Below are 16,203 nucleotides of genomic sequence, written 5' to 3'. Positions count from 1 at the left end.
GCGAGATGGCAAAGTTTGTCTTGTGACCCTGAGAGACCAATTAGTCGGCACATTGGAGAGCATAGGTTGTGATTTTGGTTGTTGTTGTTGTTGTTTTTTGCTGTGAAATGATATTAAGAATGCTTCGTCACTTTTCTTTAAAATTGAATTATGCTTTTGAATCATCAGTTTTATCGCTCCTAGTAGAATAAAAACGTCCAGGGAAAGATGTTGTCTCTTCTTTAAAATAAAAAAAAAAAAAAGAAAGAAACCTCTGTATGTTTGCAACCATCTCAGTTTTGTTTTGTGTGTTAGGGTTGTGTTCAGGATTCTCTGATTATTAAAACCCCTAACTGTTGAGTATTTACTGGGAGTTTAGAGCTGGGCTGTGCCTCACTTTGCTGAGACTGATATCTCGGCTAAAACCATTAATCGTCTTTCTTTACCACCTCGATAATTATCGCTGTAGCAAAATAACAGCTCAGCAAACAGTGAAATTATACCTGTGGTAGGGAGCAGAGTAAATACCTGTTTAGCTGCCAGCAAATGTATTTATTAGACTGCCGCCAGTAAATAAGAGGCCTGTCTCGTTTTTTAATGTGTGGCTCTTTGGGGATTCCACCCCTCCACACCCCGCCATCTCTACCTCTGTATGAAATAGCTCTGTTATGATTGCTAATAGAGGAGAAAGATAACAATGATTCCCAGCGGTTTTTTTTTTTTCTTTTTGATGACATGTTGCAACTAGTTTGGGAAAAAAAGAAAAGGTTGGTGTGTTAATAGGGAATGCTGCATTCCAGGGCTCAAAAATGTAAGAAAGGGCCCCCCCCCCCACACCCCACCCCACCCCACCACCACCCCCTCCCTCCCTCCCTCCCTCCCTCTCCGACAGTTACAGACATACCACCCTGGGTGAATACTTAGTGTGTGATTCGGGAGTTAGAGCTCATTTTGTCATTATCTGGAAAGTTCTTTATATTATAAAAAAGAGAGAGAGAGACTGGTTAGTAGAGGGTGGGGGGCGGGTGTGGGGGGGGGGGGGTGCGGGGGGGGTTATGTTGTCCCAGCATGTTCGACTGCATTTATTCTGGCATATGCTTTGCATACTGTTGATCCAGATTCCTTGGCTTAGTGATAAAAGCGTCACATTGTTTTTGGGTCCCTCACAATCAGCCCTGTTCACCGAATGGGTTGGCGTGTTCTCCCCAGGAGATAAAAGACCCAAAGTCCGTCATGTCGGTTTTGTCACGCTTTAACAAAATGACATCCCTCCTATGTTAGTTGTTTATTTTTTTTTGTTATTTAGCGTGCTTCATGCTACCGTGGAAAATATCATTTAAAGAAAGCATGTAAGTTTTCACGATTCAAATCACATTATTACAGATCTCAATGTATGTTTTTTTTTTTTTTTTTTAATTTCTCGAGAGGGAAAAAAAAAAAAAAAAAAAAAAACTCATTGTCTTTTATTCCGATGCTTGTCTTTATCCGATCTGTGTAGGTTTTTCTGAATGCTTTGTTCAGGGAAAAAAAAAAAAGAGAGAGCGATTTAGAGGAAAGCGCATCCCGCTAAGATCAGGTTGTTAATACCCACCCACATACTCCAATGAAACAATTTCAACACATACTGTATTCTCTCTCTCTCTCTCTCTGTCTCTCTCTCTCTCTCTCTCACACACACACACACACACACCCTTGCCTTATCAACTGTTTTGTTCGTCAGTGGATGGATGATGCATCCTTTGACAAGGGATTAAATGTGCAAAGAAAAAAAAATATGTAGATAATGAACCACATTCTCAAGTCTGCACCTCTTATTTAATACTTCTGCATAAGCCTCGATATTAAGCGCCGTTTTTTTCCCCGCATGCTTATATTCCAGCATCACTTCTCGCACACTGAGGCGAGTAACACCATCCCATCGCCTGCCTTCATTTCCTTAACACTCTCAAGAACTCCCCACAAGGCCGGGGTACTGTGCCCTTCACCGTCTCTCTCTCTCCCCCCACCCCCCCCCCCCCACTTCAGGAAAAACCCAGCAGGACATGGCAACCTTTCTCACCCCTTCAGTCTGTCCTCTCTCTTTCTCTCTCAGTGCCACAACGTGGAATAAGCCGTCTTCAGTATCTCTTACACACACAAACACCCCTGTCTTTCTAACTCTATTAATTGTTTATTTGTTGCAATCCACGAGGCAGAGATTAGAGTTTGATTAGTCGGTCATGTGATGACCCGGGTTCCAGCGAGTAGTGACAGAAAAGTCATTTCTTTAAAAAAAAAAACGGCCTTGCCTCTGATACCCGTTGATTGTTCTATGTCTAATTGGCTTTTTTTAATTTGATAAAGGCAAAGAGAGCGAGAGAAGGAGGAAGTGAAAAAACAAGGCAGGGATACAGTTTCGAATCTTTAAAACAGATTCCTGTGAGGAAGCTTGCCGCTGGCTTGAACTGGCCTCGCGTCGCTCAGCGGTAGAATAACCATATTCGACGTCGACCTTATGACACCGACGCTGACTGTTAAGTCAAGGTGCAGATTAAGGGCCCCGGACCCTGAAGGCAGAGGTGTTGTTCGACACTGCGTCAAAGCAACACCGTTGCTTAGCAGATGTACATGCGTCTGTGTGTGTGGCGTGCATCTGCTTGTGCGTGGGAGTTGCATTGTGTACAGTGCACACCACACGTCTAAAGGCTGCGTCTCGAGAGTGGAGAGTTACGATGTGAGAACAAGGGGTGTCGGTGGAGCCGTGGTTGTCGTTCAGACATATCGCCGGAGGAGGGAAAAAAAAAAAAAAAAAAAAAAAAAAAAAAACCCTTCCACTGTAGCGCAGTAGAGACTCGTTGAGGCCAACTGGCGTTAGGCCTTCCTGTCAGCAGACCTGAGGTGGAGACCACTCGCTCCGCTTCTATTTCTGTCGACTTCATGTGATTATAAAACAATTAAGCACTTAGGAGCCGACTCTCAGTTCATTACATTCCCCTTGTTCCTTCTTTCTCTCTTTCCTCCCTCCTCCCACACCGAAACGCGGACATATGAGAAATGTAGAAATCACCTTATTTCACTAGTAATTGAAAGCCACACTCGCTGTATGAGAGGCTAATGGAAAACATGAAACTAATTTGATTTGGAGGATATGTTCATTATGGAATATTCAGTCTATCTGTGCTTACCTCGTAACAACTGATTAAGCAATTTTTCATGGTCCTCAGATGTCTTAGGGGGGAAACATTAATAAACCACCTAGACCCTGAACTCAGTAAGAAGTGATTCTAACCCGGCCTGTGGTTGTAAATGTGTGCATGTTAACAGTCCTGCAGGGAAATCAATCACATCACACGTAAACAAACAATGGTATTTCTGAGAAGACAAGCGAAGTGGGAACTTAGCCGACGAAATGATGACGCATTACACTCGTTCCCATCGTCTCAGTGTCTCAGATTTCCAGTTCCGTACAGTATTTTGGAGAAGTGGCCTTCATGTTACGTTCATGTGTAGGTTTCAAACATTTTTGAAACCCACGCCATGCCCACGTAACGTCCTACAAATGCCAAAACAATTTCTTTGTTCCAAAAGTCAAGTCTCGCTTTGATGTGAATCCATTCATGATAAAAAAAAATGAAGCCGGTAATTGTTAATAAATAAAATACCATCTACTCCAGCGCCAATACAACCCTTTTGTTTAGATAAGAGATTAATTTCATTTTTGTCACTTTTATTACTCATTTAACTGCTTAATGGTTTTGCACGGCATCTACTGTACACCCCCCCTCCACCCCCCCTGTGTTTTCCTTTTTTCACTGTACATGACATCTTATGTCTCAACAGAGGTTCATCTGTGCACCCACACTGATGCAGGCATGTTTTGACACGTTCCCCCGACAGATTATTAAATCCTTCACTGCCTTTAATAATACTATTATGTTTATGTGTGTGTTTTTTATTGTGGGAGACACTTTGCAGAAAGCTCAAAGTCGAACCAGTGACAGCGCTTTACCCCCCCATGCTGTTTGTGTTAGCTCAGACTGGATGCGCAGACTAATTTGTATTAGTAATCCAAATAATCGTATTAATGCCCATTAGAAGCATCACAAGTGGCGAGCATGAAGACATCACAACACCTACGTACAGTAAGTGATGGCGCCGGCTTCGCCTGACACAGTAAATAAAGACGCATCTGCATGCTGAGCCAACTATTATACGTTTTCTTATTCATTTTCAGTCTTTTTACCCCTTTGTGTGTTGATTATTAGTGTCTTTTTTTAATAAGACAAGCATAATATATATTTCCTCTTGAGACATAAATGTGGTTTAAAAAAGGAGGAGGCCAGATCTGATAGTTTTGATAAGACAGTACAGTACCTGTGGTGATACACACACTGAAGATGAAATGTATCTGCGGTGTAATGCTATGACTCCTGACATTTAAATATGAGGTGTCTTTTGTTGCAATTTAGCATTTGGTCTGTCATGTTTCTCATGTCATTTTTCATGTTTTCTTTACAAATGTAGCCAACAGGCACAAAATCCTGCCTGAACAATTACACTTGTGTACATGCATAGCTCACCACGTACTGTATCTCCCCGACACAAAGCCGCACTGGCTTGTAAAAACCCACCTTGAACAGAGCTAAATCTGTATTCAGCACATGATTATAACAGCACACAGCTAGTATTTTTAAAACAAGCTTTCTGTGTTTCAAAACCCATTTTTCCCTCTTTTCTGTGTGATACAAAACGGTATATGTTAATTGATAATCAGCAGTGTTGATTCAGTGGTGCATTCAGTGCAAATCTGTGCCCTTCTGGATGTCAGAGGGTTTTCACAGCCACGTCGGTGCCAACCTAGCTGGCAGTGCCGGCACCTGTTGGCGGTGCCAAGGCCTGGCAGGGGTTATCGATGCTCTCTGATGGTGCCCGACAATCACAGTGGAAATGACTGCGGCTGCTTGCGTCATGCCAGATAGAAAAGAGCATTTTGCCGACAATGGCTCGCTTTCACCGTCACTCCTGTTTTCCGAATGCTGCTAACTGTGGCCAAGGGAAAAAAAACAAAAAAAACAAAGAGAGAAACAGGAGCTGTAGCAAACATCATGTACAACATGTCAACGTGGAAAACATGTCAACATGCACAATGTTGTGCCGTGATGCCGTGCAGGTGTAGGTGATGCAAAATGAACTGCTGAAGAGAAGGTTTGGGTGTTGGGGAGGAGGAGGGGGGGGGGGGGGGGGGGGGCTGCAGCCTGTCGGTGCAATTCATGTTACTACATATCACAGTGACACCAGTGAACCTGACCAGTAGTCACGTTGTGCAAAATGAAACACTTTCTGAAATGATGCACCTTCATTTCAGAGAGAAAAGAAAACAATACTTGATTTTCATCATTTATTCTTAAAAAAGTAATAATAAAAAATATGTGGACAGGCCAATTTCATCCTCTTTAATGTGCCTCTCATGTAGCTCAAGATAGACACTATCTTCAATATGATTCATTTGTCAATTTTACTTTCATGTCTTGAGTGACTTTGTGAAAATCTTTGTCACATTTTTCAGACTGTGAATAATATCTCACATTGAAATGAACCTCTGAAAATATTGTAATTACTCCACAGTTCGGGTCCTTTATTCAGACACATAGCGGAGCCATTTAACCACACAGCACACCGCAGCTGTGTTTAGTACACAATGTTGGCAGCTCACTGAAACCCCGAGAATTGTTAAGATGAGAATTGATCATTGAATCTAAGCGGTAGCCTCTGCTCAAGACCATAAACATCTTTATCTTATGCAATAGTTTCAACAACTCTTACATTTCCTGTTAAAAAACCACAGACACGGGACCCTTTTAAATGCAGCCGCCCCCCCCCTCTTAAAACTTACGCCTCATGCTAACTAAGTGTCAATACTTCAAGACATCTCTCCATCTCAGGTCTGTAAGGTGAGTTTCGCATTGTATTTTTCCGTTAAAAGCTTCTCCGCTGGCCTTCTGTGGTGAATTTCCAATGCTGCCTTTTCAGCCATGAATATATTTTGAAATGAGCAAACTTTTGACCTCACATGGGTGGGTGGAACAATGATTTGGTTTCACAACTGGGGGTTCATTGAAGTGTAACTGTAATGATTCTACTGCATGGTGATACAACACACCATCACTTATTCGGTGCTCAGCTTTTCATCTCTTTCAATTTCAGCCTTATTTTAAAGGACCTTGATCTTTTTTTTTTTTTCTCTAAAGCTCAGCTTGTAAACAGCTTCTGTACATTTGAATAATTTTCTTCTTAGTTGTTTCATAGAGTTTCTTCGACTGCTGTCACCTGTTTGGTGGTTACTTTTGAAAAGCTAACGTCTGTGGTTTGCACTGTTTATGAAACAACTTGATGTACTATTACTATATTTATGCTAAGAGGAAGTTTATGAGTCCTGCAAATATTTATTAGTAAGCAGATAGTGTTGTGTAACATCTCACATGCACCTGACCTCTACGGTCGGTTCGCAACCTCTGGCTTTGTCGCCGTCATAGGTGTACACACTTCCTGTTTTCTGTTGGTTTCCTGTTTTTGTTCTTTCACAACCTGGACAGACATGCTAGTCAGTTCATCATTGTGTGATTTAGATATTGGTCTGATGACGCTGAGCAGAACGCTCCACCTGTTACAGTATGTACTTCTGTTGTCAACAGAGCAAAATGAATGAATGAACACTTGGTTTTAACTTTAAGTGTACTTTTATCCTACACAGTATTTGTATTAATATCACTATATTTCATGTGTGCGTTAAAGCATTTCCTCTGTGCATCAACACTGAACTTTGCCTCTCTCACACACACACACAGATACTTTGGCTCCTCATATCGAGAGCCGAATGCATCTGCACCTTACACTACTAGACAGCAATGGTGCATTTACTGTCACCTGTGTTGACCAGATATTAGTTTGGCCTTTGTTCATAAAGCCAAAGTGAAACAGGTATTATTAGGCCACCTTAAGGTTAGGTAAAAACACCGTATCAGGCTTTTATTGACAATATCAACAGAGATTACCTTGTCTGATATTTTTGCAGTTTGCCCTGGAACAACAAAGCAGCAGGGAGAGGTTCATGAAATAATTACAAGATAACAACAATAGCTCACACGTCAACTTGAGAAAAACCTTCCAGCTTGCTATTGTTTGCAGAGGCTGTGTCGTTCTCCAGCCTCCCGAATATCCCTCCTTTTCCTTTCTTTCCTCCTTTCATTCCTTCCACCACTCTGACAGTTCAGGGTTTTGTTGACTGTATCAACAAGAGATTAGCTCGTCTAATATTTTGGCATAATCTACTTTGACATAATACAGTATGACCTGCTACAGAGGTAACATTTGTGAAATAATAGCAGAATAACACTGCGATAGCTGAATGTTAAGATGAGAAATGTCAAGTTGTCTTTGCGTTGTTTGTTTATTTGCGAGAACATAGTTGTTTATTGAACAACAACCCTCAAATATATAGTGATGTAATGGAAGGTTACCCCATGAGTGTTTTATATGGATCTTGAACTATGTTTTTAGTTATTTAATATGCACACATCACCCCTCTGGTCTATTAGACTGATCTAAAATCTCATTTCATACCATCTGTTAATAGAAAATAACATAAATCAGCGCCTCCCTGAAAATGCAATACATATTTTTGTTTGTTCAGTGATTCTTTTATGCCATATATGTTTTTGTACCATTTTTAAAGTCCAAAAAAGTAGATATTAGCCTAAGAAATCATTCTAACTTCATACTGACTGACAAATCAACAACTACTTGGGATGTAGCTCATTTCAGCCACTATAAGTGTGCAGGATACAGCCTTCCTACTTTTTAAAGGTGGTCATACATATTTATTAGTGTAAATAACATAACATAGTCTGTTAAAGTTGCAAGATGTAAATGAATACATCTTTAAACATATAAATATGATGTGTTTGAATTATTGTTTAAGAATGAACATTAACTGGAAGTCATGTGGTGTTAAATTTGATTAAAGCTATCACTCCTTGAGCTTTAAGAGATGTTATTTCATAACATATATAGTAAAAAAAAGTAAGTCTATAACTATAATTTGAGACATATTTTACAAAAGAAAAATATAACAAATAAAACAATGTCATGAGTGAAATGATGAACTCAAACTGTGTAGAAACAGTAATACCATGACTGAAAACATGCATTTTTTTAAGCTAATAGAACAAAACCAAATTAATTGCACATGCAAAAATTCCTATTTTTAAACAAACAGATGTAAGTTATTGGAGGTTTTAAAATGAGTGTTTTGGGACATATAAAAGTTTTTTTTTTCTGTAAACACAGAATGTATTTTTAGGTTTCTTTATTATTTATTGTCATGTTTATCTCAGGATGACCACCCACTCACTGTAGATCAAATAGTTCACCTTACCTTTAAGCTATTTTAAACCACATCACTGCATAGTGCAGCATTTTGTGAAATAAAAACTATATATTGAGCAAAAGTAAAAAATAAAAAATGGACAAAAAACACACACATCATGAATGAATGTTTTTAGTTTTTTTTTTTTTTTTTTACTGTGTGCGCGCGTGCATCTGTGTGTGTTAAATGCAGGACCGCCTCACTCTAATCAAGCTGATTAAAAATTCCTGCGCGCACAGCCGGAAATCGCAACACCGTCCCCTTCTGTTGTGTGTATGTGTGTGTATGTGCAGCCTGTTCTTGTATGTGTGTGTGCATGTGTGTGTGTGTGTGTGTGCATGTGTGTTTATGTGTGTGTGTGTGTGTGGTTTCTCTCCCAGTCCACTTTCTCCACTTTATTTGTCTCCGCCAGGACTTTTCGGCCTGAGATGCGGAGGAATCATTTGGTTTTTATGAGGGGGATTATTTCTCTTTTTCTCCCTCTCTCTCTCCCCCTCTTTCTCTCTCTCTCTCTCTCACACACACACACACACATACACACACATACATCACCCTCCTTTCTTTCTATTTTTTTTCCCCTAAAATGTTTTACCCCCTCTACCACGCCATTTGAAATGAGGAGGAGAAAGGGAGAGCACAGGCAGCGGCAGCACCAGCGAGGAGTGGAGAGAGAGAGAGAGAGAGAGAGTGAGAGAGAGCGAGAGAGGGAGAGAGAGAGAGAGGAGGGGGGGAGTGATGAGTCAATACAACTAATAATTTAATGGGGACAGAGAGGGAGAGACGGGGTGAGAGGGGGAGAGACAGAGAGGGAGATAGAAAGAAAGAGGAGCTCCGTCCGGACGCCAATCCCCAACCAGCAGGACACCTCCTACTATCGCAGGCAGCTCTCTTATGCATCCACAGCAAGCCTTATTTATCCTCGACATCGGGAAAGTAAACCGCACTTTTTGACCCCCCCTCTCCCCTCCTTCTCCTTGTTTTATTTAGCGAACCTGTTTCGACTGTCCGCATATCGTCTCCACATCGCCTCCGACGCGATAGCGAGATCACACTGTCGGTTATTATTTTTCCTCTCTCTCCTTCTCTCTCTCTCTCTCTCTCTCTCTCCTATCTCTCTCTCTCTCTCTCTCTCTTTCTCAGTCAGTCTCTGCCGGTAGTCAAATCTAGCTAAGCCGACGTTAAGCCATTTTTGTGTACGTTTATTCCCCTCCGTGAACATACACAACGGGGGTTTTATTGGGTCTCGGCGGCGGTTATTATTATTACAACTGTGTCCGAGGTGCTTTGGTTTATACTGGCGACTGCTAACTGTACTGTACGGCTGCCTGCCTGCCGATATTTGGATGTTGTGGTGCGAACTAAAGCAGAAGTCGCCCTCACTTGTAACCGATGGACGCGGCTAACCGTCCACTTTTTGCTAAATGTCGCCGGTTCTAACGGTTCTAACGGTTGCCGTTTTCTTCCTCCAGTTGGACGGAATTAGCTAACGTTAGGGGCTACACGGACACACACACAGACACACACATACACACACACACACACACACACATACATAACCGCTTACCAATGTTCGCCTATCACGGTCCATCTCGACCTCATCGCCTCTTCCATAGACCCGGGGTGTTGTTTTTTCGCACCGTCTGCCAGTCATCTGCGAAGAAGAGCAGAAGAAGGCGTCTTTTTAAAAACTGATTTTTTTTTTTAATAACCGTTTTTTTTTTTCTGTCATGCACACGTAGAGAGAGACAGAGAGAGAGTGAGTGTGTGTGTGTGTGTCAGAGAGAGAGAAAGAAAGAGAGATAACAAGAGAGGAAGAGTTGTTTTGCGGGTTTTTTCTTTTCTTTTCTTTTCTTTTTTTTTTTTTGTCTCTTTTTCTACCCTGGCCAAACTTGAAGAAGACGCGTTTTCCAGGTGGTGTTGTATGCTCTCCAGTGCTGAAGTGCTGCTTTTCAGGTTGGTTTTCCACTCAACTTGTCCTCTCTTAACTCCCCCCCCCCCCCTTCCTCTCCTCCCTCCTTTAGGGCTTTATGTGTCCATTTGAACTATTGCTCCTGTTTTCTGTGTTTTAAGGTCATTTAAAAATCCTGACCTGGATCTGGACTTTATCCGGGTCTGGATTCCTTTGGCCCCCTATTTGTGGGGAATTAGTTGCCTCATTGCATGTTATGAATGGAGGAGTTCATGATCTTTTGCGTGGGGGTAGGATGATTTTGCCCTTGTCACTCTTTGACAACAGCATTCCTGTTCGGCACAGTGAATAAAACCTGCATGTAATGTCACCCGTAATGACTTTTCCGTTGCAGTTTTTTTAAAAAAAATCATCTTATTAACCAAATCAAAGCTTTAAAGTTTACTCCGGGAGCTAAAATAAGCTTTTTGTTGGCGGCTTCAGCCTCAGTCAGTGGTTTTGTATCTGTGCACCTGTGGGAAAAGAATCTCCATCTTTCGTTTCTATCTGTCTATCCTCCCCTTCTGTTTTCTTTTCTTCCCCCACTAACTTTTTTATGACTACCCTCATGAGTCAGCAACTGTCTTGGAAGTTTCCTAAAGCTACCTTTTTCCACCCATTCCAAAGTTGTAAACTTGCCATGAATATCTCTCTGCACTTGCAAAATCTAAATATAAAGTTCACACCTATAAAAGTTATGCTAGCGATAGTGTGAGTGATTTTATACGTGTGTGTGTGTGTGTGTGTGTCTGTCAAAGCAAAATTACGTAGTGGCCTTTCGCCTGCCTTCCCCTTCCGAGCTGCATCATGAATGTGAAGCCACACGAAGTGACTCAGAAAACGAATTATGTTAGTTTCCTCGTCTCTGCGTGCACCGCTGCAGAACCTTATACCTTGAACTGCACTGTACTCATTCAAGTGGAATCTCCCAGCAAATTAATGTGTTTGCACTAAAAACCGAGGCTTGTTTGCCCCCTCTCGCATGGGAATCTCTAGCGGGACACCCATACATAATACATGCGTTGAAAAATGGGAACATTACAGCGGCACGAAAACGTCACCGTGGCCCAAGTCGTCATAACTGAGGCGAATTGACAGTTATTGCCGTAATGGGTCTGTTCTCAGAGGTCTCAATTACTTAAAGCACATTTTTTTTTGCTCTATAAAAATGTCCCTTCACGTCTTCGCATGTCAGTGATATCAACACAAAAGATTTCGTGTTCATTGCTACTCTCGTATCATGTTTCACTTTCTCATTCTTGTGCTCCTTTTATGCCTCGCGCATACCTCGGCTGACAGCTGAATTATTCTGTTTTTTTGTCTCCCCAGGTGATAGTGAGCAGAGGTGCTGAGAATGATGGAACATCTCAGCGAGGCGTGTTTGGGCAAGGAGAACTCTGAGCTGGTCAACAGCATGGCAGAGGGCAAGGCCCCGCCGGCCAAGCTGCCCCGACTGGAGCAGAACGGAAGCCCCCTGGGCCGGGCCAGGCTGGGCAGCACCGGGGCCAAGCTAGCCGGGGTCCCGTACAAACCCACCGGGCACCTGCTGAAGACCTGCCACAAGAGAGGTAAGAGGGAGAGAGAAAGTGTGTCTGTACTGAGATGATAAGTTGATTAATCTATTAGTCAATCAGTTTAGTCACTTATTAAGCAAAAATGCCAAAAATGTACTGCTTCCAGCATCTCAAAGGTGAGGATTTATTGATTCTCTCTGTTTCATATCTTTGTAAACTTAGTATCTTTTGGTTTTGGACTGTTTATTGGAAAATGTAATGTAAAGATCTGGTTCTGGGAAATTGTGATGGACCTTTTTCACTATTTTTCACATCTTACAGACTAAACATTTCATAGATTAATCAAAATAATAACCCACAGATCAGTGGTTAAAGAAATGAATCGTTAATTGCGGCTCTAGTCGATACACAACTGATTATAAAACAGTTATAGTTGAAATAACTTTGTGCATGTGTGTGTGTTTTTTCCAGAATAATAAACCACGTAAATAGAGGAAAGCTATTTAAATGCAGTTTAAATACCCCCCCCCCCCACCCCCCCTTCCCACACACACACATACACCTTCCACCCACTACCACCCCCTGCGTGCTCTCCAAAACTCTTAAACCTTTTTTACAATGCTTCTTTAGTCATCTCAGCAGACACACCGACTGCACACACTCCTACTTATTTGCCCAGACAATAGCTAATAGAAGAGCACTGTGAGAATTATCCCTGTGTCGTGCTGCATAGCGCTGTGTCACTGCTCTTCTCTCCAAACCGCAGTCCTCCTGCTCCGACATTTGTTTATTAAGGGAAAGTTTGGGTCCTTTAAGAGCCATTGCCGTTCGAAGGGAGCCTTTACTTTGGGATTATGACATAGCTTTTTAATAAAAACTGGTGTCGTCTAGTGAAAAACACGGCGGGCGAAGCTATCCAAAAACATGAACCTTTTTTATAGTTATGCTTTTTTTTTTTTTCAGTGGGTTTGAAATGAGTTTGAAAACCTGTAGGTTCGGAGTTGTAATAGCACTTGGCTGCTAAAACTCATCTGTTTGTTTGTTTGGCTGGTTTGGTTTTCTTTGGGGCAAGAGGGACTCAGGAACTCTTGGAATGTAGCTGTGTGAGTGTCCTCGGTTGGGCCGTTTCTCTTATTTGCTCCTTTAATCTACGCGTGGCGCTCCAGCTGAGAGAGCCTAATTTTTCACCTTCATCATCTCTGCTTCTCTTGGCCTCCTACGACGTTTGTTCCTCCAAAGCCTCCTCATCGCTCTCACCCTCCCCTCGCGCTCAGTTTCTTCCCGAGTAAAGGGTGAAGTTGCCGAGGGAGGCGGGCGGTCCGCCGCGGAGGCTTCGCAGAGGGCCCACAGTGGGCATTGTGTCCGAGCCCGAAACAATATTTACCGCAGCCCTCTCTGGGCTCCCTGGAAACAAAGCCAGTATTGATCCCCCAAATGAACCTACACAGCAGTCTTTATTGTTAGATCTTTATCTATTAAAATCGGGGGAGGAGAAAAGCAGCTCTTTCAGCACATTCCCTGGCATCTGTCGGCTTATTGATTGTTTTGCCAGAGCTGTGTGCATCTTCTGGAATGCCTGGGATTGGAAAATATTAGAATGTGAATCATTTATATCACCAAGGACAATAAATATACAGAAATTTGTCCAGGTGACAGTAGTGTGGACACATTCAGAGTGAGTAGGGCAACAGGGCACCTCATAAACGGTGGAGGATTTACTGTGTACACTAAGCTACTGTATAGATTATTCACCAACACTTTGACCAATTTTTGATTCTCTACAGTTGTCATTCAGACTGAGACTTCAAAAGGCCAAGTTGTCTGCATGTGCTTTTAACTTCCTTAAATTTCAGGGATGTTATTTTAGCAAAAATGGCATATTGGGTGATATTTGCACAGTGGCTCCCTTGAACATTTCAGCAGTCAGCAAGGATTGCTCATTCCACCTAACAGCAGAGCCACTGTTGACACAGACTAGTAAACCTCAGGGCGCAGGGGTGGCTCGGGATTTGAAGCGCTGCATCATGGGAGGATGATTTTGGGTTGGCAGGCAGAAGGAAAAGTCTAAGGTGATCCCAGCACCTTGACAGTGAATAAACTGTTTATTGTGCCAAAAGAAGACATACGAGTCGAAGGATTTCTGCGGCTGCTTCATGTTTGCTCACACTGAGTTAAAGGTGATAATTCTATCTATAATATGTATATTTGTTTATTAAACATGCACAACTCATACCAGTCATTGCAGGCCAAAGTGCAACATTTCAATAACATTATGTGATTATATTAAAACCTGGAATAAAAAAACATAAGACTGCAGGAAAGAAACCTTCAAAAATTAATAAAAAAAGCTTCTTAAAATAGAATTAAAGATTACAGAAACCATCTTTGAGAAAACTCAACAGGAAGATCAGGAAAATTACGAGACTAAAGAAAGCATTTCTAAATAAGAAAAGAGGTAAAACATGCAGTCTGTGAAATTATTGTGCACTCAAGGAGTGTTTGATTCCTCATGTTGATGTGAGAGTTTGGCGCTGAGGCAGAGAGGTGAGGCTCTAGACGGAAACTGCCCTATAAAAGATGAAAAATATCTCTGTGGTCCAAACACATCCTTTAGTCGGTTTCTTTTCAGAACTTCCACTCAGCTGCAATGTAGTCACTCGCTCATATTCCCTTGACACTCAACCTCGGTGTAATTTAATCATCTGCGCTAAATATTAATCCCGTCCCTCCACAAACACACAATACTGAAGGTCAAAGTTTGCGCGTGAAGAAACGTGAACCCTCTCAGTCCTCACCGTTGCCGCGTGCCTCTGTGTCTCCCGTGTCCTCAGGCAACATGCTGCCCGTGTTCTGTGTGGTCGAACACTACGAGAATCCCATGGATTTCGACAGCAAGGAGGAGCACGCCGAGTTCGTCCTGGTGCGTAAGGACATGCTCTTCAATCAGCTCATCGAGATGGCCCTGCTGTCACTGGGCTACTCCCACAGTTCGGCGGCCCAGGCCAAAGGTAAGCGCCGCTGATGTCACTCATCGACTCCCGTCATCGTATCTCCACTTTCTCCTTGTCTTGCTTTATCCCTCTAATACTCATTAACATCCTCTCTACAGCGTTTTCTGACATGCTGTTACTTGTACACACACACTCAGACACACACACACACACACACAGTCTCACACACACACACACACACACTCTGTGACCATAATAGCCTACCGCCAGCAGATCAGAAGCCACAGTAACACATCCTGACACTGATCCCAGACAGGAGATGCTCAAGTCACACACACACACACACACTCACACAGTCACACACACACACACATTCCCACACAGATGCGTGCTTGTTCACACACACACACACAGTCTATATGCACAGGCTTACCCGCTAAAATGTTTATATGCTAATTCACATAGTGTGCATTTAAGCAAGTGACACACACAAATACACACCTTTACTGTATATTTATACACGCATACACTCAAGTGACTCAAACGGGGGGGGGGGGGGGGGGGGGGAGGGGCAGGCGGAGGAAAGGGTCTGCTAATTGCACTTGAGCACACGCAGGCCGAGGGTGGCTGTTTCAAGGTGCCTCTTAGCATGCTCTTTTATTATAGCCTGTCCATCATACACTCACACACACGTACACACACACACACACATCCTAGTCCACCTTTCCCACAGGCAGTCTCCCTCTTCACTTCCTGCTGTGTGGGCTGACGCTTTTTTTTTTAAGATGGTCTCAGGGAAAAATTCCCACAAGGTTGTTGTGATTTCAGTAACAAATACAGTGTATGAAGAGTGTTTATAGCACCTAAATGCTTATGTTTTATTCTTCTGAAATAAACGTACGCTGTATAGTTTTGCGCTGATGTACTCTTTTCTTTTTTATCTTTGCACATGTGTCCATCGGTGTGCTTTTGTGTGTCCGTATTTGTCATTATTTCCATGTGTGTGTGTGTCCATGCTTTCTCACGGTAATGTGTGTGTGTGTGTGTGTGCATTGGATCATCCAGGTATGATTCAGGTGGGGAAGTGGAACCCCGTCCCACTGTCATATGTGACAGACGCACCGGATGCCACAGTAGCCGACATGCTGCAGGATGTCTACCATGTGGTCACGCTTAAGATCCAGCTGCACAGGTTAGAAACACGTACACACACACACACACACACACACACAGACACACACACGCATGAGTATTGGATTACTTCAATACATAAAGAGGCACAGTTCTGTCTATAATTTTTTGCTTCCAACTTTCACACACACAGCACGTCCTGTTTGTCCAGGGGCAGGTGCCAATCTGGTGATGCCCACTGCATGTTTGATACAGAGAATAGTATTATTACTCACA

General features: G+C 42.5%; 1 protein-coding gene and 1 long non-coding RNA gene across 7 annotated transcripts in view; one reads left to right on the top strand and one right to left on the bottom strand.

Moving 5' to 3' along the window:
- The window catches only part of LOC122987805 (DNA-binding protein SATB1), a 67,413-nt gene that overhangs the window by 3,321 nt on the left and 47,889 nt on the right, over window positions 1–16,203 (top strand). For 4 of the 6 annotated variants that reach the window (XM_044359836.1, XM_044359837.1, XM_044359835.1 and 1 more), the window contains exons 1-4: window positions 10,154–10,336; window positions 11,661–11,899; window positions 14,677–14,853; window positions 15,862–15,988. In XM_044359836.1, coding sequence (XP_044215771.1) covers window positions 11,686–11,899; window positions 14,677–14,853; window positions 15,862–15,988 — 518 coding nt within the window. In that variant the 5' untranslated portion in view covers window positions 10,154–10,336; window positions 11,661–11,685. Of the gene's footprint in view, window positions 1–10,152; window positions 10,337–11,660; window positions 11,900–14,676; window positions 14,854–15,861; window positions 15,989–16,203 lie in introns of those variants that run through there. The other 2 variants (XM_044359838.1, XM_044359834.1) reach the window with 2 other exon arrangements.
- On the bottom strand, window positions 9,456–10,340 carry LOC122987832. The gene is made up of 2 exons (XR_006404615.1): window positions 10,262–10,340; window positions 9,456–10,034 (listed from the first exon to the last, which is right to left on the bottom strand). It is a non-coding gene; the product is annotated as an uncharacterized LOC122987832 (long non-coding RNA).

Source organism: Thunnus albacares, chromosome 8 (assembly GCF_914725855.1).
Source record: "Thunnus albacares chromosome 8, fThuAlb1.1, whole genome shotgun sequence".
In the NCBI taxonomy this organism is placed as follows: Eukaryota; Metazoa; Chordata; class Actinopteri; order Scombriformes; family Scombridae; genus Thunnus; species Thunnus albacares.
This window is presented reverse-complemented; position numbering and strand designations above follow the sequence as displayed.